Source organism: Exophiala aquamarina, assembly GCF_000709125.1.
Source record: "Exophiala aquamarina CBS 119918 chromosome Unknown aczIA-supercont1.1, whole genome shotgun sequence".
Lineage (NCBI taxonomy): Eukaryota > Fungi > Ascomycota > Eurotiomycetes > Chaetothyriales > Herpotrichiellaceae > Exophiala > Exophiala aquamarina.
The window spans coordinates 3,623,702-3,645,639 of NW_013550587.1; the positions used below are offsets into that span (position 1 = coordinate 3,623,702).

General features: G+C 50.1%; 10 protein-coding genes across 10 annotated transcripts; 4 read left to right on the top strand and 6 right to left on the bottom strand.

Moving 5' to 3' along the window:
• Positions 1 to 799: 799 nt before the first annotated feature.
• On the top strand, positions 800 to 2,687 carry A1O9_01288 (alpha-1,3-glucosyltransferase; the record flags this gene model as incomplete). Its single annotated transcript, XM_013410447.1, has 2 exons — positions 800 to 1,206; positions 1,256 to 2,687. 2 exons carry the CDS (start codon positions 800 to 802, stop codon positions 2,685 to 2,687), a joined length of 1,839 nt encoding a protein of 612 aa, XP_013265901.1.
• Positions 2,688 to 2,967: 280 nt separating this feature from the next.
• Positions 2,968 to 3,648, bottom strand: A1O9_01289 (uncharacterized protein; the record flags this gene model as incomplete). Its single annotated transcript, XM_013410448.1, has 1 exon — positions 2,968 to 3,648. The coding sequence occupies one exon, from the start codon at positions 3,646 to 3,648 to the stop codon at positions 2,968 to 2,970; it is 681 nt and encodes a 226-aa protein (XP_013265902.1).
• Positions 3,649 to 4,491: 843 nt separating this feature from the next.
• On the bottom strand, positions 4,492 to 8,004 carry A1O9_01290 (uncharacterized protein; the record flags this gene model as incomplete). Its single annotated transcript, XM_013410449.1, has 1 exon — positions 4,492 to 8,004. The coding sequence occupies one exon, from the start codon at positions 8,002 to 8,004 to the stop codon at positions 4,492 to 4,494; it is 3,513 nt and encodes a 1,170-aa protein (XP_013265903.1).
• A 1,004-nt stretch (positions 8,005 to 9,008) lies between these two features.
• Positions 9,009 to 10,452, bottom strand: A1O9_01291 (uncharacterized protein; the record flags this gene model as incomplete). Its single annotated transcript, XM_013410450.1, has 2 exons — positions 9,009 to 10,301; positions 10,351 to 10,452. The coding sequence occupies 2 exons, from the start codon at positions 10,450 to 10,452 to the stop codon at positions 9,009 to 9,011; spliced, it is 1,395 nt and encodes a 464-aa protein (XP_013265904.1).
• A 520-nt stretch (positions 10,453 to 10,972) lies between these two features.
• A1O9_01292 (uncharacterized protein) lies at positions 10,973 to 11,293 on the bottom strand (the record flags this gene model as incomplete). Its single annotated transcript, XM_013410451.1, has 1 exon — positions 10,973 to 11,293. One exon carries the CDS (start codon positions 11,291 to 11,293, stop codon positions 10,973 to 10,975), a length of 321 nt encoding a protein of 106 aa, XP_013265905.1.
• Positions 11,294 to 12,091: 798 nt separating this feature from the next.
• Positions 12,092 to 13,342, top strand: A1O9_01293 (uncharacterized protein; the record flags this gene model as incomplete). Its single annotated transcript, XM_013410452.1, has 1 exon — positions 12,092 to 13,342. The coding sequence occupies one exon, from the start codon at positions 12,092 to 12,094 to the stop codon at positions 13,340 to 13,342; it is 1,251 nt and encodes a 416-aa protein (XP_013265906.1).
• Positions 13,343 to 14,029: 687 nt separating this feature from the next.
• On the bottom strand, positions 14,030 to 14,877 carry A1O9_01294 (uncharacterized protein; the record flags this gene model as incomplete). Its single annotated transcript, XM_013410453.1, has 2 exons — positions 14,030 to 14,774; positions 14,828 to 14,877. 2 exons carry the CDS (start codon positions 14,875 to 14,877, stop codon positions 14,030 to 14,032), a joined length of 795 nt encoding a protein of 264 aa, XP_013265907.1.
• A 984-nt stretch (positions 14,878 to 15,861) lies between these two features.
• A1O9_01295 (uncharacterized protein) lies at positions 15,862 to 17,439 on the top strand (the record flags this gene model as incomplete). The annotated part of the gene is made up of 4 exons (XM_013410454.1): positions 15,862 to 16,092; positions 16,151 to 16,573; positions 16,620 to 16,754; positions 16,801 to 17,439. 4 exons carry the CDS (start codon positions 15,862 to 15,864, stop codon positions 17,437 to 17,439), a joined length of 1,428 nt encoding a protein of 475 aa, XP_013265908.1.
• A 406-nt stretch (positions 17,440 to 17,845) lies between these two features.
• On the bottom strand, positions 17,846 to 19,366 carry A1O9_01296 (uncharacterized protein; the record flags this gene model as incomplete). Its single annotated transcript, XM_013410455.1, has 1 exon — positions 17,846 to 19,366. The coding sequence occupies one exon, from the start codon at positions 19,364 to 19,366 to the stop codon at positions 17,846 to 17,848; it is 1,521 nt and encodes a 506-aa protein (XP_013265909.1).
• Positions 19,367 to 20,629: 1,263 nt separating this feature from the next.
• On the top strand, positions 20,630 to 21,467 carry A1O9_01297 (uncharacterized protein; the record flags this gene model as incomplete). Its single annotated transcript, XM_013410456.1, has 3 exons — positions 20,630 to 20,672; positions 20,730 to 21,025; positions 21,087 to 21,467. 3 exons carry the CDS (start codon positions 20,630 to 20,632, stop codon positions 21,465 to 21,467), a joined length of 720 nt encoding a protein of 239 aa, XP_013265910.1.
• Positions 21,468 to 21,938: the final 471 nt, after the last annotated feature.

Genomic DNA, 21,938 nt, shown 5'->3' on the forward strand with positions numbered 1-21,938 from the left:
ATCGGTAAACGTCAGTGCGCGCAACGAGAGGGTGAGGAAATGGTGTGGGAATTACTTTGATACACTCAATTAAAAATGAGATAGTCCCTCAGAACCCGGTTGCAAGTAGTACGTGAAGTACGGCAGATCCCTCAACCCACAAAGTGAATTAGAGCCCTCGACCTCAGATGTCAAGTGCAGAAGCAATTGATGTGCAGAAATCTATGATCTCTGCAAAGCCCACAGTATGCCCTCGAAGCTTTCAATTGGACTGAGAATCTGCAGGATTTAGACAAGCAAGACCTGAGACTCGAGATGTGCAATTTGCCCTCAGTTTAGTACAGACCCACAGAGCCCTCGATAGACGATCCAAAGATGCCCTCGAATAAAATGCCCACAATATGAATGTTGATGTAAATCAGAGAAGTGATTTTGGGAAGGAGGAAGAGAAAAGGAAAAGAGAGACTCAGGTGTAAAGCGGTGGAGGCAGAAACTTGAATCCTCCAGAAATTTTCATGACGCTAGTGTTATCTTAGCGTAGAGATGCTCTTATCAATTTGGTGGCAGGGAGAAGGCACGCTACCAGTTCCAGCATGCTGCAGGGAAAACCTGTTGCCAAGGCTCGGAGCCTCGGGTTATCTCCTAAAGTCACGTGGCTGCCGGCCGGTGGGTCGTAGACCCCATGGCTGGCAACCCTGAGCTGTTGCTGGATAGGCTGGGATAGCGTTTATCGGGGGGTTCCCAGAACCACCCAAGCTCATCTGTCCTCAGCCAGTCCATCCATTCGTTCTCAGAGACAGAACACATATCTTTCTCCATCATGTCTACTCCCTCCTCGCACCGCCCTCGCAAGAAGCGGAAGTCGGGTCCTACTCTAGTCAGAAGTACCACCATAACCGACATCGTCAAGGTTGATCCTCAAGACAATGCCGTCACGCCAGAATTTCCCTTGGTGTCATTCCTATGGCCTTCTCGAGGAACAACCTCTCAATGGATCTTGATCCCGTTGATCCTGATGATAGTCGGCCTGTTTAGATGGAGCGTTGGTCTCTGGGGTCATTCTGGGTTAGGGAAACCTCCACTGCACGGCGATTTCGAAGCGCAACGGCACTGGATGGAAATCTGCATAAATCTGCCAGTGTCACAGTGGTACTTCTACGACCTTCAATATTGGGGATTGGATTATCCTCCGCTGACAGCGTACCATAGCTGGATCTGTGGGAAAGTGTAAGCTAATCGTCCAATTATCCTGCGCGTCATGTGCTGACCGGGAAAGGGGAGCGCTTTTCAATCAGACATGGTTTGCTCTTGATGCGTCTCGAGGCTTGGAAGACCAGAACCTCAAAGTGTTCATGAGAGCAACCGTCATTGTGTCCGAGTATTTGACTTATGTTCCTGCCTTGATAATCTTTTTACGACGTTACAGTCGAGCAGAGGGCACCGGTACCACCAGTGCATCAATTGCCTTGGTGGCCATCTTGATGCAACCTGCGGTACTGCTCATTGATCATGGCCATTTCCAGTACAACACCGTCATGCTTGGCTTGATGGTGGCGTCCTTATCTAGCATCTATGCTGGACGCTCTCTTTGGTCGTGCATTTACTTTGTTGCGGCTCTTGGCTTCAAACAGATGGCTTTGTACTACTCGCCCATCATCTTTGCATACCTTCTAGGCTCTTGCATCACTCCGAGAATACGTATTGGTCGACTCTTTTCCATCGCTTTAGTCACCCTGACTGCCTTCGTCGTGTTGTTTGGACCACTTATTGGAGGTGCCCTGTACGAATACTACCAAAAGGCGCCTACTCTTCTTCCGCAGGTCTCGACCCCACCAATTCTGAGCGATCGTGGGATCACCCTCGATTCCAACTCTGCTCGAGACATTGTCATCCTCCAGGTGACGCAGGTCGTTCATCGGATGTTCCCATTTGCACGTGGACTATTTGAGGACAAAGTCGCCAATTTCTGGTGCTTCACAAACACATTCTACAAACTGAAGCACCTGCAAGGAGTCATTGAGCTCCCTCGATTATCCGCGTTTTTCACACTCATGTCCATCACCGGCCCGATGCTTGTAGTCGGTGCAGTTCCCAAGAGATCATTACTACCATACGCACTCGCAACATCCGCCTGGGGGTTCTTCCTGTTCTCCTTCCAAGTCCACGAAAAATCCGTCCTCTTGCCCTTGATGCCGATGACACTGTTATTGGGAAGCAAGAAAGGGATGAGCAAAGAATACAGAGCTTGGATCGGCTGGGCAAATCTCTTCGGAATGTGGACCATGTATCCTCTTCTCAAACGAGACGAGCTACAAGTCCCCTACGTCGTCGTGACACTGTTATGGTGTTATCTTCTGGGTCTTCCACCAACGAGTGTCAGCGTGTATTATGACGCCGAACGCGAGAATATCACTGGCCGACCCCTCGCTCCGGACGAGCTACGAACCCCAACCAAGATATTGCATTTTCAATCCTACATCGTCATGGGGTTTTGGCACTTGCTTGCGGCATTCGCCGCACCACCAGACGACAAACCCGACTTGTGGACTGTGACGAATGCATGCGTTGGCGCCCTCGCATTTGGAATCTGCTATCTTTGGTGTTTTTGGAAATTGCTTTCGGAAAGCGGCTTGCTAGACTTTTATTTTGCGCACCAAGGTTCGACTCAGAGAGAGCGATCGGCCACTCCAGCAGAAAAGGACAAGTGAGATTTCTGAAATTGATCAAACGTTTTGGGATTCTATCGTTGACGACTTTCGAGACCTCTGTCGTGATTCCATTTGTGTATGGTTTAGCAGAAATTTTATATAGCGCGGGGGGGTTCAAAAGGCGGAAAATGTACATAATTCATCAATCATCACCACATAATCAGGACAGGGCCCGGGCGCCTGAGCAAGCCCCCGTAAACATTCATAGAACAACATCAGACTAGGGTTCATCAGCGCCAATTAACAATCAATGCATACTTCACCCGCAGTCTTTCCGTTTTCACTGATAGTTCACGACCCCTGTAACGGCCCAGATCTCACCATTGCCAACCCTGCCAACGACGCCATCGACGACGAGATTCCCGGGCTGGATGATCTTCTGGCCTTCGCGTTCCTCCCACCACAGCTCCTGGCCGCCCAGGGTTTCGATCTTGTGTTTCCTGCCTTCTAGCCAAGGGCTCGTGGGGACGACGTGTTCCTCGACGAAGCGCTGCAGGTTGCCGGCGGCCTTGTCCTCGTTGCTCTCGGCCCGTACGCCGGAGTCGTCGCGGGGGCGGTCTTCCCACGGTTTCCGCGGCAGGGCCTGCATCGCGCTGTTGAGTGGCGCGAGGAGTGTGGTGTTGTCTGCCGGGTTTGTGGACTCGAGACGGCTTGTGACGGTCGAGATGTCGCGGGTCAGCGATGCGAAGATGTTGATCTTGCGTGTCTGTGGCAGGATGTCCGAGATGGATAGTGTGGTGTCTCCAGCATCATTGCCGCCGTCACCGCCACCGCCGACGGACTGCTCGGGGCCAGAGCCTTGGACTGGCCCGGGGTTCATCGGGTTCTGGACCTGCTCGGAGTGGGCGTTGGTAAGTCGAGCCGGAAGAAATGATCCGCTGCGTAAGAAGTTTGTGGGATAAAGGGCCGCTGCGAGAGAGAGCGAGGAGAATAAAGCTATAGTTAGGAACGTTCGACGCATGGTGGAATACGGATACAATTGCAAGTTTGTATGCTTGCGCTGTTGAACAAGAGTGGTGCGAGATGGACGAACCTAGCGGGTTTCCCCATGAAAAACCCAATGGCTCGTTCAAGATGACGTCGACTTTTCAAACTGTCACGTGCTTGGTCGGGTCAAGGCTTTCCGCATCTGTGAGGCATACACATCAGGCGCTACGAGTACTGGAAAGTAACGAGTACACACAGCATTTACGTGTAACAATTCCCGGGCAACATTCTGGCGATGGTAAGCAGTACCGGATTCAAAAGAACTAGCAACATAGATTTTAATCGGTCAAGTTTCCCCGTACATATTTGAAACAACGGAGTAAGTAGTACATCAACAACCTTCGTGTTATTAAATCAGGCAAAATATATACCTAGGTACCTACTGACACTACTCGAACCTCCAGTGTATGTTTGACCGAGTTCCACCTTGTTTCAAAAGCCTGCAAAAGACGCTAAGTACAAAATCATCCCTCAGAAATGCTCAAAATGTCATCCATGCACAAGTAAGGAGGGACGACCTTGGGATATGTGATTGATCGCCCGCGTGTCAAACAAGGAGATTTCTTTCAACTGTCGTTGAACCAGAAGAGGCTCTCGGCATTTTAATACAATTTTGACCTCATTTAAGCTGTTAGTCCTGATTTTCCGATTTGCTGGAGGTGGTTTCAGAGGAAAAGCACGGATTGGAAATTAGAGTTGTTCGAAAATCAGATCACAAGAGTCATATTCCTTCACGATATATACTGCCCCGCTCAGGCAATCGCGATTGAGAGGTCGTTTCTAAAACCCAAAAGGATTGTTGGCAGCTTGTTGCTCGTCAGCATTGCTCAAAATAAACCTGATGGAGATTGAAAAACTTACTGGCATTAGCAAGGTTTGCTCGCCTTCCTGTTGGTTGAGGAGTCAATTTTTTCCCTTCTGTCACGCCAAACTTGACTAGAGGCGCTGGTCCAGTCTTCTGTGGCTGTAGAGGCGCCGGAGTAGGCATCTGGGGAATTGGGGGAACAGGAGGTGGCTGGAAATCCCCATAGCCATTCGCTTGAGGTTGTCCAAAGCTTGTTTGTTGAGGTTGCAGCCCCTGTGGAAAACCAGTTTGCTGGGGCTGCATAATACCGGGTGCAGAAGGTTGGATCTGATATGGCTGCTGGAAGCCGGTTGTCTGGCTCTGTTGGAGTGGGGATGTGAAACCCGTTCGTTGTGGCTGAAGAGCAGGGGGCAGTACAGAGTTGATACCCCCAGGTGGTGGGCTTTGTTGGAAGGGAATACCTGTAGGTTGTGGCTGGAACGTGGATCTTGGGTCTGCAAAAGGACTTCCAGCAGCATTACCATTGATGTATGGTTGCTGGAATTGTCCAAGTTGCGGCTGTGGCTGATACCCGGTAACATGTGGTACTAGCCCATATTGGCCAAGGGCTTGCGGTTGAGGCACAAATCCGGTTTGTTGTGACTGTAGGCTCATTTGCTGGTACTGCTGTTGCAAACGCTGTTGATTCAAGTCATTGAGGCTTTGCCCAGGAGGTGCTTGAAGTGCAGAAGTCAGTGGAATACCGGTCAACTGAGGCTGCAAAGGCTGAAGGCCAAACTGGTTTTGCTGTGGGTTCTGTGGAGCTGAAGTTGGCCGAGGAGGGGGTGGGAGCAACCCAACCCCGGTAAGGTTTGACTGAGGCGCTTGTGGTCTCTGTCGTGATGCGTTGATCTGTGGAAGTTGAACGCCGGTGGTTTGAGGCTGAGGCTGTTGATTCAACTGCGAAAAAAACTGGGCATTGGCACCAATTTGCTGCGTTTGCTGAACGTGTGCCGGGGATGTCGTAGGCTGGGGTAGAACGGGAGCCGCAGGGGGAGCCGGAGTCGGAGGCTGTGGCGTTGGCTGTTGCTGGACAGCAGGGGTTGGCTGAAGAGGTGCATCGAGCAAAGACAGGTCGATAGCTGCGCCAGTGGGTGGTTTTGCCACAGGGGTAGCGGCAGCAGCTGGCTGTGATGCTGCAGGCGCAGCTTTCGACGGCTTCACTGTCCATGCATCGTCGTCGAACCCACCTTGAGGTTCTCTGGCAGGAACTTGGGTGAGTGGTGTAGACTTGGCCTCTGGGTGTGGCTTATCCTCAGACTCCTTGTTGAACGCTTCTTGATCAACCACGTCACTGACTTGTCGGGTTGCTTCTGGTCTTCCTCGACGGGTGTTATTCTGTAGAACACCGTTCGGTCCTGCGAGTGAGAACCCGGGGTCGCCATTTGTTCCATTGGCATTCGCCCCCTTGGATCGGCCAAATCTCTGATCAAGGTATTTCATAACCTTCAATGCATCACCTTCTTTCAAGCCAAGCGTTCTCAGAGTATCCGTTGTGATATCTGGCAGGACGGATTCGTCCATGGAGTCGCGGATCATTGCTTGGGAATATCGTTCGCATTGATGTGGCCCAACGCCTGCTTTGAGGAAGAAATCGAACCAGTCATATTCGGGCGATTTTGATTGGTCTGGTGCTCGCGGATCAACCGATGCTCCGCTTCGTGACTTGGATTGTTCGGAAGCTTGACTTCGACGTTTCATCTTAATCAGATCAGCCACTGGTATGTGCTCCTCGATCGATTCGTTCGTTACCTGTTCGACATATGCAAGGTCTTCCGGCGACATCTTTGTCACAGGGACGGCAATTTTGACACCATTTACCTTGTGTAAATGTATCTTTCCCTCGGCCACAGCAAGAAACTGCGCCTCGACTTTGAATGTTCCTGAGTGGTCGGTCCATGTTCTCACCTTTGACGAATCGGGCCTCGATCTGCCCTTTTTGCGGTCATCTCGCTCCTTACGATCTCTGCGATGAGATGTCTCATCGGCTAAGCTGCTGCCACGTTGGGGAATGGCGCTCGCTTCTGCTCGAGCAGCTCGAGCAGACTCTGCCTCTTGCCGAGCTCGATCAGCTCTGGCTGCTTCCCGTGCGAGTCTTTCTTCTTCCAACCGATTTTGATCCACAGCTGATTTGCCCGCGTTAATACCTGTTCTGGAAGGGGGTTCAATGGCAGTTAACCCAGTAATTTCCACGTAGCTGCTCGGGACAACGCCTTCCGCGCCATTCTTCAAACGCCTAACATTCCACCATTCCTCTGATTTCGTGTCATCAAGAACGACTACTTCGTCACCCACACCTACAGTAACTTCATCGTCGCCTTGCGCCATAAAATCATATAGGACTTGACCCTTCTTGTGAGTGCCAGGCGCCGAGGCCGCCGCGATGACCTCTCGAATACCCTCCGCACGATGCAGCCCAGCAATCTCTCCGAGCGCGCGTACAATCTCTTCAGCGGTGTCTTTGGCACCGGCGTGTAGATCCAGACTTTTGCTTGGGCGAACCAATTCGATGAAAACATGCTTGCCTTCGATGGAATAGTGAGTCATCTTATCAGCAGTCCATTCTTGCGATGGACCGTCTCGTGATTTTTCTGGAGAGAGCATGATGATTCCCGTTGCGATATTGATGCCTAAAGTAGTTGGCATTTTCCGTCTTCGCCCCATAGCTGAAACCATTTCATTTATATTGTAAAGATGAAAACCCCCTGGCGATCGAACAGGCGCATCGTCGTTATCAGATCGAGGTACTGCTCGGTTGTAAGGAGGAGATGGTAGCACACCAGGGGCTTCCTCTTCATAGGAGCTGGTGTGTATAGCTGGAGGAGACATGGTTTCAGAGTTTGGTCTCCGCGGAAGTTGTGGCGGAGGGCCTTCTTCGCCATCTGAAGCATCCGGAGTTGGCTGCTGATGGGGAAAGGAGGGAGGAGGAGAAGAGATTGCTCGAGAGGCTGCGGGAGAAGCTGGTCCACCTGCTAGGACCCGTGCTAAATCAGCAGCGGGACCTGAGGGAGTCCTGATCGGAGATGCCGGACTTGTTGGAGATTGAGCGATAGGAGCCGGAGGAATGGAATGACGAGTGGAAGATGCTGAGGGAGGCGCTGGAGCAGCTCCAGAGATCTCAATATAGTTGGCAGGCGCAAATCCAAAATCACCATTGAATCCGACCAGGGTCCAGTCGGGATCAGAGGTGTCGTAAACATCCAGAGGTGCATCTTCGGAGAAGGAGACCTCTTCATCAGTCTGGCGACTATAGTCATAAAGGGCTTTCGCGGTATGGGTAGGCTTCGCATCCTGGACGTAGTTATTTGGAATCAAACCCTCAGGCTCATCCTCATCATCACCTGCAGCTTTCTTCTTGGCCTTCCACCAATCATCTTCAAGGCTCTTTTCGAGGATATAAAGCAGCTCGCCCTCGTCGATTTCAAGCTCGCCAGTGCTTTGAGGCTTGTAATCGTAAATGGCGGTACATATTGCCACGAAGCCCATGCTGGGGATGGGGGAATGTATGGATCAATACAGGACAGTTGGGGAGGTGAGAAAGGGACAGGCCATCAAGACCAAGGAGAAGATGTAGGAGTTGGGGGGAGAAGCTAGAGAAGAAGGATAATGGTCAATGGTCAAACGTGGACGTGTTGCCTCGTTTTGGGTGTCTAAGCGAAACGGTAGTAAGATAGGCGGTGCAGATGACGGCCGTCGGGTCGAGCAGGCAAAGGGCGAGAAGCGAAGTTGGATTGTCGAGGAGAAATGGTAGCTGGGATGGGATCGAGTTAACACAGGGGGTTGGTGACAATGACACAGTGAGCAGAGGTGAGAGGGAGAAGGCGTGTGGTGATGGCGATGAAGATGGTGATCCAGTTGCAAAGTGCCACTTAATTAAGCGCAGTTCGATTGTTAGCAGTACGGAGTAATTATGGAGTCTTGTAGGAATAATACACATGGACTGAGTTGGGGGTGCTAGGTGCTTACTCGTTAGTTAGGTTACGAGTAATTAGAGGCAATAGTCCTCTGGTCCTCCGTAGTGGTTGGTGAGTCGCAGATGCAGCGGGCAGGCTGGCAGGTGCACGCCTGGGGGCAATGGGAAGCCACTACTTGAGCAGTAGTGGAGATGCTCCTTGGTCCTTGATTTCTGCACCCAACTGCCTGACACGTGCAACACGTGCCTGACTGGAGATCAGGTCACCATCTACTCCATGCCTACTAAGTAATTATCTGGAGGTAAGACGGGGCTCTGTACATACAACGAGGAGTACCTAGGTATCTTCATATCTTACTACTGATTTCATGGCTGATATGAACCTGGGTGGTATACCTACCTAATCATAATTACACTGCCCACCTCGGCAAGGTCTTGTCTATCTTCAAAAGCACAGCCCCAGATCTTGTCCCATCATTAGCATCCCAAGGAACCGTCAATGCTACTTTTGTTCATTGACCATGGACTTCCAAAATCATAACCAAGTTCCTGCGAGTTCTCACTCGCCAACTTAATCTCAGAGTTCTCCTTTATACTCCTCCCGGCTACCGCCATCACCTTCTTCTTCGTCATCCTCTGGCGACTTGTTTACCACTTTCTGATCTTCGTCGTCATTAGCGGAGACCACGCCTCGAAGCTGCGTCCGTCCGTTTATATCATCCAATCGCTCAATCTTCCAATCCTTAGAGCCTGCCATTTTCTGCAACTCTTTGCGAAATGTCTCCACGTCGTCTGGGTCCAGTTTCATCTTTTTCAGCTCGGCCTTGGATAAACCGGAAATGTGCCCGTCTTTTTGCATCACCACTGTCTCTGCTCTTTCATCTTGAGTAAGCACAATACGTCCTCTTTCTAACTTCTTGCCCTCGCTGCCCACATATTTCATGCCTCCGACTTCAGTTGAGCCTAGGTAGATCTTTTCAGGTGCGGTTTGCTCGAGAATCTGTGGAGCTGCCGCCGCATCGTATCGATCCTCCCATGCTTCGACCTCCGCTTGCGAAATGATCTCTTGACATATGATGGAATGTGCCCGGCTCTCCTTCGGAGGTTGAAACGCAACATCATTGCAGAGTCGCGGTGTATAGATTATCATGAGATAAGCACAGGTGGCGGTCTCCTTGATCCACCCAATGCGATCGGTCATTTGTGGATTGCAATGAAACTGCACCTCAACCTTACGATCATTACCTGTCAGGTCGCAAGCCGTCCCTCCACCAAGACGCTGCACCAGATAATTCGTCTCGGCTTTGGTTTGCACTTCGGTGGAGAGCGCATTGCTTCCCGAGGCCTTCCCAGGCTCATCTGCCGGCTTTTGCGCTTTGAATTTGCCCAGGACGTAGCTTGGCGTTTGGGGATCTTCCTGCGGAGGCCATACCCTTCCATTTGTACCCGGAGGCAACGCATGGAATTGAGTGATTTGTGCATTGTAGCAGAAGGAATACGTCCACCATCCAGTAGAATAGTAGAGACATTGGTTCGACGTCATTCCTTGCAGTAACTCTGCCCCTCGGCTGACAGCTTGCTCCAGCTCTTTTTCCCGATCTGTTGTCGAGGGTTCGGCGGTCGTTTCATTATGGCCTGTTGGCTTGACTACAGGTATAGCGCAGAGATATGGTCGGCCATGCGCAATGATGCGCTCGTATGTATCTGGGGTTATTGTTTCCTGACCTCCGAACGGCGACGAGGGTTTCGGGGTTTGGATTTGGGAAGCATCGCTTGAGGCGGCAGGGGCGTTGGCTTCCGCACTCTTGAAATTCAGGAGAACCTCTGCATCGTCTTGTAGGACGTACGGGTCTAGAAATTCAATATCGTACTGGAATCAGTCAGTCCAAGATTCCTGTGACATTCAGCGCAAACCAAACCTGGGGATAGGCAAAGACATCGTCGTTGACATTAAATACAACTTCGCTGGCCAGGCAGAGCACTGCGGTCAGGGCAGCTGAGATGGCATGGCGGCTCTTCATCTCGACAAGAGAAGCGACTTCAAAGCACTGCTCACATCCTGGGTTGAATTGGTTCAATCAAACACGGTTGCGTAAACCGCGGAGTCGCGGTTCAAAAGATGCCGAGCTCGGAAGAGTTCACCCGAGTTGGGGAAAGCTACGAGGAGCGCAAGGCCATGCCTCCCTTTTTGCTACAGCCTCGATAAGGAATACTAACAATACCTCTGACATATTCGCACATGTAATTATGGTTCGTTGGGTACCCAAGACCAGTTCTACGACAATTTTTGATATTTTGAGAATGCGTTGCCCTTCATCAATCTGCCCCAATTGTTCTCATCATTGCCGCAACTTTGAAGAGACGTTTCAGATATGGCTTTCCAGCTCAAAATAAATCTCAACTCTCACCAAGTGGGCTATATTGAGCTCAGTTGGTCCATCTCCACCAAGTAGGACAGTCCCATCAATGCAGACTCCTAGTGTGCCAAAGAAAGAGCTTGGTTCTAGTGTGAAACCCATTCCTGGCTTCAGAATCAGGTCCTCAGCCAACGTAGGTAGCGTCCAGTTGAGGCGATTTGTTGCTTATTCCGACTTGTGCCAAATCCACATCGCAGCTGCAAATGGCCAAAATCGGATTCAGGCTGCGAATCTGCGACCCTTTGTTCGAGGCGTCGGCCTCCCGCAAAGGCTCCAACATAGCTTCCGCAACATCCCCAGGGTGAGCCCTAGATCTCAATGCTTTAAGCCCAGCCTCATAAGAAGCACGCACAACCAAAGCCGCACGCTCAACATCTTCGCGAACTTTACCAACTGCAATGGTCAATTGTTGTTGGCTGGACCTCATCCCATAATTTCCAAACATCTCGCTGCTGACAGCATCGCCTGCCTGAGCCGTTCGAGGTCCAAGCTAGAGAGCTGAAATTGATGGCATCTGGGCCAGATGCAATTTAGATCATTGGTGATGACGTTCCTTTGCCAAAAGCAGCCGCGATTTCTGCCTTGACAACATTACTTTCTCCAGCGCCAGGGCGACTTGCTTAGATCATTGCTTGAGCCATCCAGTCTCAAATACTTGCTGCGTGCCTAAGTACTGCAGCTTCTTCATCACCAAGTGCCATGATCAGCTTGCTGGATTCGATCCCAACAGATTTAAATGAAGCATTGGGCAAACTCGCTAAGATCTTCGTCCATAAGTTGAAGGGCATGACTCCATCAAAATCCACGGGAATGAGAGGCTCCAGACCTGGGACGCCGATCCCGCTCTCCATGAGACCATACTCAGCGACTAAGGTTGTGATTCTTGGAGTATCAGGACCTTCGATACGGAACGGATTAAAAGAGACGGGAGCTAGGAGTGTGTGCTCCTCCAGTGGAATCACATCTAGCATAGAATCAGCTATTGCGAAAAGGATGGTTAGAAAGCCGAGGGGACGGTGGACGCGCCTACTCGTACAATATGCGAAACACCTCCAGCGTCAGTGTGTATTATGTAATCATAAATGCGTAAAGAGCAAAATACTCCGATGTAACTATACTTTTTGACTGGGTGTCCGACTCCCACTGTTTATCAGCATCGAGTATGGGCACTTGCACATTATTCTACAAGACTCCCTATTAACATCAAAGCCAGCCCTTTGGTCTCAGATCCTTGCGCTTCAGAATGGCTGCTAAGACCTTTACCCTCGCTGGGAAAGGCCTCAAGCTTGACACAAAAGAACATCTTGACCAGCATGTTGCCCCTCTTGTCGAATCCTCTGCCATTACCCATATCGATCTCTCTGGGAACACTCTCGGTGTCTCAGCCTGCGATGCTTTAGCCCCCATACTCTCGTCCAAGGCAACACTCGAAAGCGCAGATCTTCATGACATCTTCACCTCTCGACTACTCGAAGAGATCCCCCCCGCGCTTTCTTCGCTGTTGACAGCGTTACTAGAATGTCCAAACCTTCATACCATAGATCTGAGTGACAATGCATTTGGACTCAATACCAAAGACCCTCTCGTCGACTTTCTCTCCAAGCATACTCCATTGAAGCATCTCATCCTTAACAACAATGGAATGGGTCCTATTGCGGGGACTGCAATCGCCGACGCCCTAACGACTTTGGCCGAACGAAAAGCCGAGGCCAGAAAATCGGGCAAGGATGTCCCTGACTTGGAAAGCATCGTCTGTGGGCGGAACAGACTGGAGAATGGAAGTATGGCAGCCTGGGCCAAAGCCTATGAAGCACACAAAGCAGGTATAAAGAGTGTGAAAATGACACAGAATGGCATCCGACCGGAGGGCATATCACATTTAATTTCGTCAGGTCTGTCCGCTTGCAGTCGCCTCGAGGTTTTGGATCTTCAAGACAACACGTTCACTCTAAAGGGATCCCAGACACTGTCCAGGGCGTTGAACGGATGGTCAAACTTGAAAGAATTGGGCGTCGGTGATTCGCTGTTGGGCGCCAGAGGCGCAATCAAGGTCTTCGAGGCACTTGGAGCAGGCAACAACAAAAAGGTCGAAATACTGAGACTGCAATTCAATGACATCAACCCCGCAGGTGTTAAAGCACTTCTCCACGCAGCAAAAGGCGGCGGCTTGTCCGAATTACGGAGGGTTGAGTTGAACGGCAATAAATTTGAGGAGGAAGATCCGTCTGTAGAAGATCTTGCAGCACTGCTGAGTGAGCGGAAAGACGATAAGGGTGGAGACGGTGATCCGGATGATCACTGGGGACTCGACGAGCTTGACGAGCTGGAAGGAGAAGACAGCGACAAGGAGGAAGTGGCTGAAGAGGAGGACGAGGAAGAAGAAGTCCGAGAGAAAGTAGTAAAAGATGCTGACGAGGCTGAGAACGAGCCAGTGACGCAGAAGAAAGACCAGGAGGTCGATGACCTAGCCAAAGCGCTGGACAAAGTTCTTTGATCTCCTGGTCTTCTTTTTCGAACAAGGACAAGGATCCTTTGATTGACTCAGCATTGGAGCGGCATTTACATACACACGCGATACCCACCCACGATAAACGGACATAGAAGACCCTACTGGAGAAGGTCTCGAGGGCAAAAACTTGCTCATTTCAAGTACTCGTGGACTTTCCGCGCATTTCAAATTGAGATACACGGCAGACTAAATTTGAATTATTCATACCATTCTGTCACCCGATTAGATTAGAACAAATCATGGGTGATGGGGATGCAACTGTGCCAACACAAAACCTACACCCTGCTCGTTAGCTGACGACAAGTGTTCACTCTTCCAAGCGAGAATTCGATTCCTTCAATTTCCATGCGCATGATAAGGGTACGAATCATGCTTATTTATGCGATGGTTCATGACACCTTGCCTCCATCATCTAATAGATCAATAACATGGACGGTATACGTCAAGTGGTTTGTGGACTGGGCTCTGGCTGATATATCTAAATGCATAAGTCTTTAGGAAACCGGATTGACGTGTACCTAGCTGTATAGAGCAGACTAGCCACATGTTGTCTGATCTCTTCAGATGGTTTTGAGAGCAAGACCTATTACCAAAATCGTGTCATTTTCGACCAGATGCAGAAGGTCAGCCATTGCCCTCTCTTCCGAGATGATCCCTTCCCTCAAATGAAATTCATTTAGCATAAATCTTGAGTAAGCGATCTTCGGCACCGTCAAGAACGCTCCAGTGCTCCAAAACCTCCAGATTTTCCGCTTCGGCTTGAAACATTTTGTCAGGATCCTGGCCAGGACCAAATGGGTTAGCATTGGCCGTTGGATTTGCCTGAGCCATCTGTTGCGCTATTTGACTGGCGGCATTCTCATTGCCGAGGATGAAGATAAACACACTCTGTAATCCGAAGAGGCACAAGAAATACCACGACAAACTGGACACCCATCTGACGTCCAGGTCCTTGGTCATGACTCCAGATTGCAACATAGATTTAAAGCGGATTGTAAGCGGGAACGGAAGCTTGAGTATGACGAATCCAGCGAAGAAAGCATTGATCCAGGACATGATCAATGTCTGGGGAATCATCATAGCCATATTCCCTTTCATCATCCCCATCATGCCCTCCATGGCCGCAGGATCCGACATTGGATTGGGTGCGGCTTGGCCTTTGGATTCTGGTCCGCCTTTCAAGAAAGAGCCTTTCTTGTAGCCATCGATAAGATATTCTTTTCGGGAATCGAAAGAAGATTTGCTCAGAGCGGCAGAATTATTGCGCAGGTTGACGCCGCGAACTATGGCTGAGCGTTCACGCGAGTCGCCAGGTGTTGGAGGAGGCTTCGGAGGAGTAGCCAGCAGTATCGTTGCATAGTGCCGTAAGACACCAGTCAATATCATGACAATCGTGATGGGAAGCAGAATCCAATAGCTGTGAACCGAACATTAGGCTGATTCGGACCGGACAGGTTATGCGAGACTCACAATAGCGCAGGATCCCGATGGATTACCTGCTCAACACCTTTGACCGCCATCTTTAGAGGGGGGCAATTCGACTGAACCGAAAAATGGCTCGAAGCTACAACGTCTTCACTTGGGGGGTAGAAGTTATCCAAAGGGGATGGCTCAAGAGGACGATGTGAAAGACGTTCACCGGACTGACGACCACGTGAACGCCAAGCCATGACGGTACGGTAAAGCATTAGTGCTCCACAGACATCAGCGAATACCTTACTGTTGGTATTTACCCGGTCCCTCCCAGTACATACTTTACATATTATATAAGTACGGAGTAGGCAGGTAACCTACCCAGACAATCTAGGCAGGGGTACTCAGGAATTTGTTCTCGCCCAGTTCCAAGTCCGAAGACGTTCTGGACAGTTGCTTATTGCCCTCTCCTAACGGACGGTTATCCATCTCCACCGCACAGGACTTGTAATGTGCAATATTAGGCTTGCTCTCTCTTCCTCCTCTTTACCTCAGGCGTAAATCACCCTTTGAACGGCTAAGGATAACTTTTGGCCTCGAATTGACATCCTCTGAAGTCAATACTACTCACTACTCCGACTAACCACTGAACCAGTCGACTCGTTATAATTGCCTTGTCCACGACCAATATCCACGACGTATCAAGGAGTGTCCCGAGCACTGGGCCGTCGTAGGGCTGAAAGAATGTTTGAAACTGATGAGGGTTGGGGGGCCGAAGGATTGTCCTCCGACAGTCCGCGCACTTGAAGCGTTCCTATGCCGTATCGAGTATAATGCTGTACGAGCACTCCGTATTATAAGTTGACTCGAACCCTTGTTCTTCTACATAACTAAATTGGCCTCGCCTCAAGCTGAAACCGAGTCTTATCTACACCTCCCCTCCACTGTGCGTTCTTTTATCTTGCTCGCACTCTTTCAGTAATCCTCATATGTACATAAATGACCTAGGCAGACCTTCAGATCCCGCCTTTGCCCACATCCCCACCAAAGCGGGTCACCCCTGTCAGGCTGAATCCGCAGTCGGTGACAAGATGCAGATCGAATTCATCCATCAAGATGCCAAAAACCGGAAATTGACAGATGTGGATCGCCGGACAATTCGAAGGATCTCTCGCAAAGTTGGCGCAGCTGCACGAAAAGGAAAGCTCCTAGAATCAACGGCCAACCCGGAGGGCGTCGTCCCCGAGCTTCATGTGGTGTCAATTGACGAGATCCCTGAATTGGTCAAAGAGGATGAACGGATGGCCTTAAAACGCAAGAAGGTAGGCTTCCCTGCCGGTGTCCGCAACTGCAGTGAGCCGCCAGCTCACCCTTGCCTAGTTGTTGCTTGAGAAAATATCAGGTCCATTATCTGTGTTGACTGTCAGCAATGGACTACCGAACGAACTCTTCATTTTAATGCAACCAAACTTGATTTCAAGACTTCTTCAAGTAGCATCACTTACAGATGCCCTCTCTAATCCAAAACGGTGGCTCAACATCTGCCGAATAGCTCAGGAGTCTGTCGTCAAAGTACTCCCTCAACGATATGGATACAGCGGGTGCTTAGATGATGCCATAGCTTGTGTGGGTAGTCGAGTCCACCAATGTTTGATCTTCGAGGAGGATCAGAAACTGTCGTGCCAGCGTCAGGTTGAAAAGGACTATCTACGTGCACTGCGCAGTCTGCAAACTAAACTCAGCTCCCCTGACGGTGTCAGTTGGGATGTTTGGTATGCAACATTATTACTTTGCCTTTTCGAAGTTTGTACCGTCCGCCTGTGGCATTTCTTCTACTAATTCATCTCAGCTTCTTGAGGACAATGCTATGCGCAACTACATATGCCACGCAAGGGGTGGCTTCAATGTGTTATACGCCCTTGGTCCCACAAATATCGATTCAGAGGAGGCAAAGGACTTGCTCATAGCGCAGACCGAGATCATGGTAAGACGATCGAGCAGATTTAATCTGATGTTCTGACCCCATTTAGATCCTAGAAGCGACATTTGTAGATGTCGATTGTTTTCTGAGCACTCCTGAATGGCAATCAGCTCTTGAATCGACGATAATCCCACATGTTCTTATTCATGATCGATCTGAAGCCGTCGTGAGTTTGTGGAAAATCACTTCATTCGCACCTGTGCTATTCAAGAAAGTCACCAACGCAGTTATGCATCGGAACCTCGTTGAGAAAGATACAATCGTGAGCGAACTACACAGCTTGCTCGACAACTATACAGATTGGAGCGTCAAATGGGATTGGGTACTTGAAGAAGAACACCACCAGAACACTACCTGTGGTCTTGCTCGTGAAACTTATCTAAGGAGATCCAAAGTTCTCACCAGATATCTTGTATATTTGGCCATGGTCAACCGCTTTCTCATTGCGATAGATCCACGATCCGCGTCGTACGCTGAAAGTGCAGCGGTCACCGCAGCTAAATGGATTGCACAAATCGCGGAACCTCAGACCGTTGACACTGTTCCCGGAGTGGGAATGAAACTTGCATTACTTCTTGGAAGATCCATATTATCAACAACAGCTCAATGGTCACAACCAGATCTCCAAGAGACAATCCAACCAGAGATATTCAAATCTTGGTGCGACATGATTGGACGTGCAACATAGACCTCCAAGCCCATGGCTCGGAGCACATGGGATCCTATTCCCAGCCACTGTTGTCGACTGACGTTATAAGCGTTCAAGGTATTCTGCATACTTGAGCCAATCGAGCCAAATGAGGAAGTCAGACAATCTACCAGACCCGAGACTTGGCTGCCTAGCTTCCGTCACCCAAGTTCTTTGATTTGAAATAGTCTTCTTGCGACCCTTCGGATCTTGTCACTTCTGAGGCTGGCGACTACCTGGACACACAAATAGGTAGAGATTTGGCATTCACTGCATGGGCCGTACTTTTGGCTGAGAAATGCAAAGAAAATACTTTCATTCTCCTACTACCTGAATGCTACCAAACGACGAATCAAGGAACGCAAACCATACCCTGATTCCGCTTTTGCTTTGGACAATCCGAAGATCACTTGGCGCACGATTCGACAAGGTTGTGGTACACCTCCCCAAGAGTTGGGAAACTGGGTACTGCGTGAAACATCGTTCTCCAGGATAGTTTCCCCACGACAGCAACTGTACTTGCATGCAGGAGGTCTGCCACATCCCGGCCAACGAAAATTGCTCCCAAAATTTGACCTGTCCCCTCTGCAACGACCCATTGGGCCCATCCGTCATAGTCGGCAGCGTGGAGGAAAGTACCGTGACCTTGCATTTTTACGCTGTGCGCTTTGACTTTCAAACCCTGAGCTTGGGCTTGTTCCATTGTCATCCCGACTGAGGCTATCTGTGGATCGGTAAAGACGACTTGTGGCGTGGCGTTGTCACTTGGTTTCCTCGACAGGCGGGAATAATCTGATTCTTTACTATCATCACCCGAAATTCCCCTTGCACTCGCGATTATCGACTGGCTGGCGATTATTGCCTGGTACTTTCCCATGTGAGTGAGTGGCGCTAGGCCATTGGGGTCGCCTATTGCGTATAGCCAGCCCGCTGGGACTGACACCACACGCAGCGATTCGTCAACAGTGATGGCGGCGCCGTTTGTCGGCGCACCGACTTTATCCAATTCCATACCAGTAGTCCTTGCTCGGCGACCTGCAGCAATAAGAATTTCAGCACCATGAAGTCTTGTGCCATCAACGAGATCGACTTTGACGGTAGATCCTTCGCGGGTTACTTCCTTCGCTGTAGTCGAAAGCAAGACTTTAATCCCAGAGTTTTTCATGCTGAGACTAATCATCGACGAGGCTTCAGGCACTATCCTAGGCAAAAGTCTGTCACTCCCGCCGATGATCGTCACTTGCGAACCCAGGGATCGATATGCGAAAGCCATCTCGCATCCGACCACACCGCCTCCAATAATTATCAAATGCTTGGGGACTTCATTCGATGAAACTGCCTCACGAGGCGTCCAGTATCCTGCCTTTTGTAGGCCTTCGATTACCGGGATGCTGGGTGCTGAGCCAGAGGCAACGATCACTGCTTGTCGCGCAGTGACCTCAACAGTTGATCCACTATGCCACTCTTTGATCGACACGCGCTTCTCTCCAGCAATACTGCCGAATCCACGTACTACTTCCACTCCAGAAGTCCGCATAAGCTCAACATTGGCATCATCCTTCCAGCCTTTGGTAAAGCGATCTCTTGCAGACCACGTCCCTTCAACATCAATCTCGGGCGTTGCACTGTATTTTGCGGCTAACAACGCCAGTCTCTCCTTGGCGCCTCCTACTCCTTTGGCGGTTTCAATCGTTTCATTAGGACGAAGCATTGCTTTAGAAGGGACACAGGCCCAGTAAGGACATTCACCTCCCACCAGCTCTGATTCAATCAAGAGCGCCGTGAGGCCCCCTTTGACACTGTACATAGCTGCAGTCTCACCAGAAGGACCGCCACCAATGATGACCACATCGAATTCCTTAATCTTCAGGTCATCTGGGGAAAGGCCCTTTGGATGGACATCAATATCTGGACGTGTGGAAGACATGTTGAGTATCTAATGAACAAACTTGATTATCGTCGGGCACGTTCACGAAGAGATCTCAACTGGTTTCCAGTTTCGGGAAGCGTAATAGTTATGATATTAACCTGTTTTATAGCTACGGCGCATTATTCTAACGACCATCTATGATGAAGAAGGCCTGCAACACGCTGCTTTATAGAGAATTCAAGTGCATCTCTGCATATAGCAAGGGTAGCTTCTCAACCCACCCGTGTTGGACAGTAACTGAAAGGGGAGCCGAGCGCTAGCCAATAGTTGATGGTTGTGTACCTTAGTTGTGTCAATATTTCGAACCTACGTCTCTACCCACAGCCAGTCAGATAGCTTGACATGTCTGTGATCACCTAATCGGGATCCATCTTTATGCTCGTGGTGCCTGTGGCAAAGGTAGACTCAACAGTAGACCTACATACAATGCCATAATGCTACCACGGGTTTCAGCCGTAGCGAATTGCCAGGCAACTTGAAGTTCCCTAGCTGGTAAGAACTTAAGCAAGAGAGCGGAGTCGTGAAGCTTGTCTGGTGTACTTCTGCATGCCAGCCGATCAAAGTATTGAAATGGAGGAGCCATGCACGACTGGGCGACGATCACCCCGGCGCACTTAAGAGCTGCTGAGTCACGCTTCTTCTGAATAATAGCCGCCGCTTTACTCCGCACTTTACGATGCACATATTGCTTGGGTTGATTGGTATAGACCCTTGACTTTTAGGCCTTCAACGCTCGTGTTTGCCCTTCGTGGTGAAAGGTCTAAGCTTGAGGATAGGTGGTAGAAGAAATGTTCGCCCGGTCGATCATTTCTCTAAGTGTTGCGCAGTAGGGTTGAATGATCGAGATCGAGATCGAGTCTTCAGGGCGGCGTGAGACAACCCGTGAATGTGTACATGCAGAAGACACACCCTGTCCCGCTGTTCAGCTGTGTCTGCGATCTGCTTTCATTGAACATGAAGCACCCACTTGGTACGTGGGATTATATGGTCGTTGAATTAGTCTCATCAGAAAGTCTGAGCAAGGGCGGCCGGAATAAAGTACTTATTAATGGAATCAGAAGTCGGAAGAACAGTAGTGCCGAAGCTTTTCCGAACCCCAGGATTTTGAACATCGTGTCCAGTTGGCGAATTCAAGACCAGATTCAAAGCCGAACACAGGGAAGATATCAACACACCAGCACCAGACAATCAGATAAGGAAATGATAAAAGGCACCTTTATTTAAACATAGCTCCTCGTCTCCCCTGCTGTTCTATCAACCATGTCATCACCGCCGCAGAAAGTGTCGCTATATTCCGTCAATGGTATGTCTTCGAAACCCGGACCCCTGACCAGAGCATTTGCTAACCCCATCTTCCCAGATCTGAAGAATGCCACCGACGATGCCATATCCCCCTATCTGACATCCTTACCGAATCCTTACACATTCAAACAGCAACATGGCACAACAAACGTCCGCCTGGCTTTGGGGTACAGTGCCGTGATCATTGCCGGGGTATTGTTCTATGCCGACTACAAACTAGGCTGGGACGATACGAAAGCCTACACCGCCCCTGCCTGTCTCGCGTACTTCATCCTGAACGGCATATTGACTTACTGGATTTGGGCGGTTGAAGCGGGGACTATATTCGTCGGAGTGAGGGAAGGCGGCCAGAAGGTTCGGAACAGAAAACTCCCCCCAAAATTTATCGGGGCCGTAATTGACCTCAGCATATCAGCTCACTCTCAAATCCTCTTCGAAAAAACACTCGCCGATCTACAAGCTCAAGGTCACATACGAGGCCCCTTCCGGTAAGAAATGGGAGGATAAAGAGGTGTCGGGATCCTTCACCCAGTGGTTCAATACCCACGGCTACCTCCAGACCAAAGAACTGCAAGCGTGGCTCAACGGTAACATCGAAGTTCTATCAACAGCTGAAAAGGAGGGTAAGACCCCGAGCAAAAGCACCACTACTACTACCACCAACGCCATCGATTTCTCGACCGACGCTGCAATCGCCGCCCTGGATCCCTCGACCTTCGCGTCCGGCGTTGACGCTCCCAACGTAGTGTCACCCACGAACACTGTCAAAAAGGGTCGATCGAAGAAGAAGACGTGAGCCTTTTCCAGTCTGGAATCACACAGAGGAGACTGCAAACGCCATCAGCAACTGGATCCACCACCTTTCCTTTCTTCCTGGGAACTAGATTTCGATCCGAATAGACAGACTCGACGCTGATGCCCCACGGTTCCAAAGATTCCAGGAGCTGTCTCAATGCCCACTTAGTTCCAACTCCCTGACTCAAGCAGACGGTCAATCTGACAGATCAGAACCTCGCGCCTTCCCGCCCGCCATCCACAGCATCAAGAGGGTTGATGTAATTACTTTTTAGAGCGAGGACCTTACAAACAAGGATGCCTGGTATCGCACCGCCCTTTCAGCCCTTCTACCCTACCCGCCCGGAAATGTTGCAAAAAGAAAGGATGATGGCAGACGTAAATGTTATCAAGTCGAACTGGGTCTGGGTAATGCTTTTCTTCACGGAACAGGACCAGGAACGATGATGTGTTCGAGGCTCGAGGATCCGAA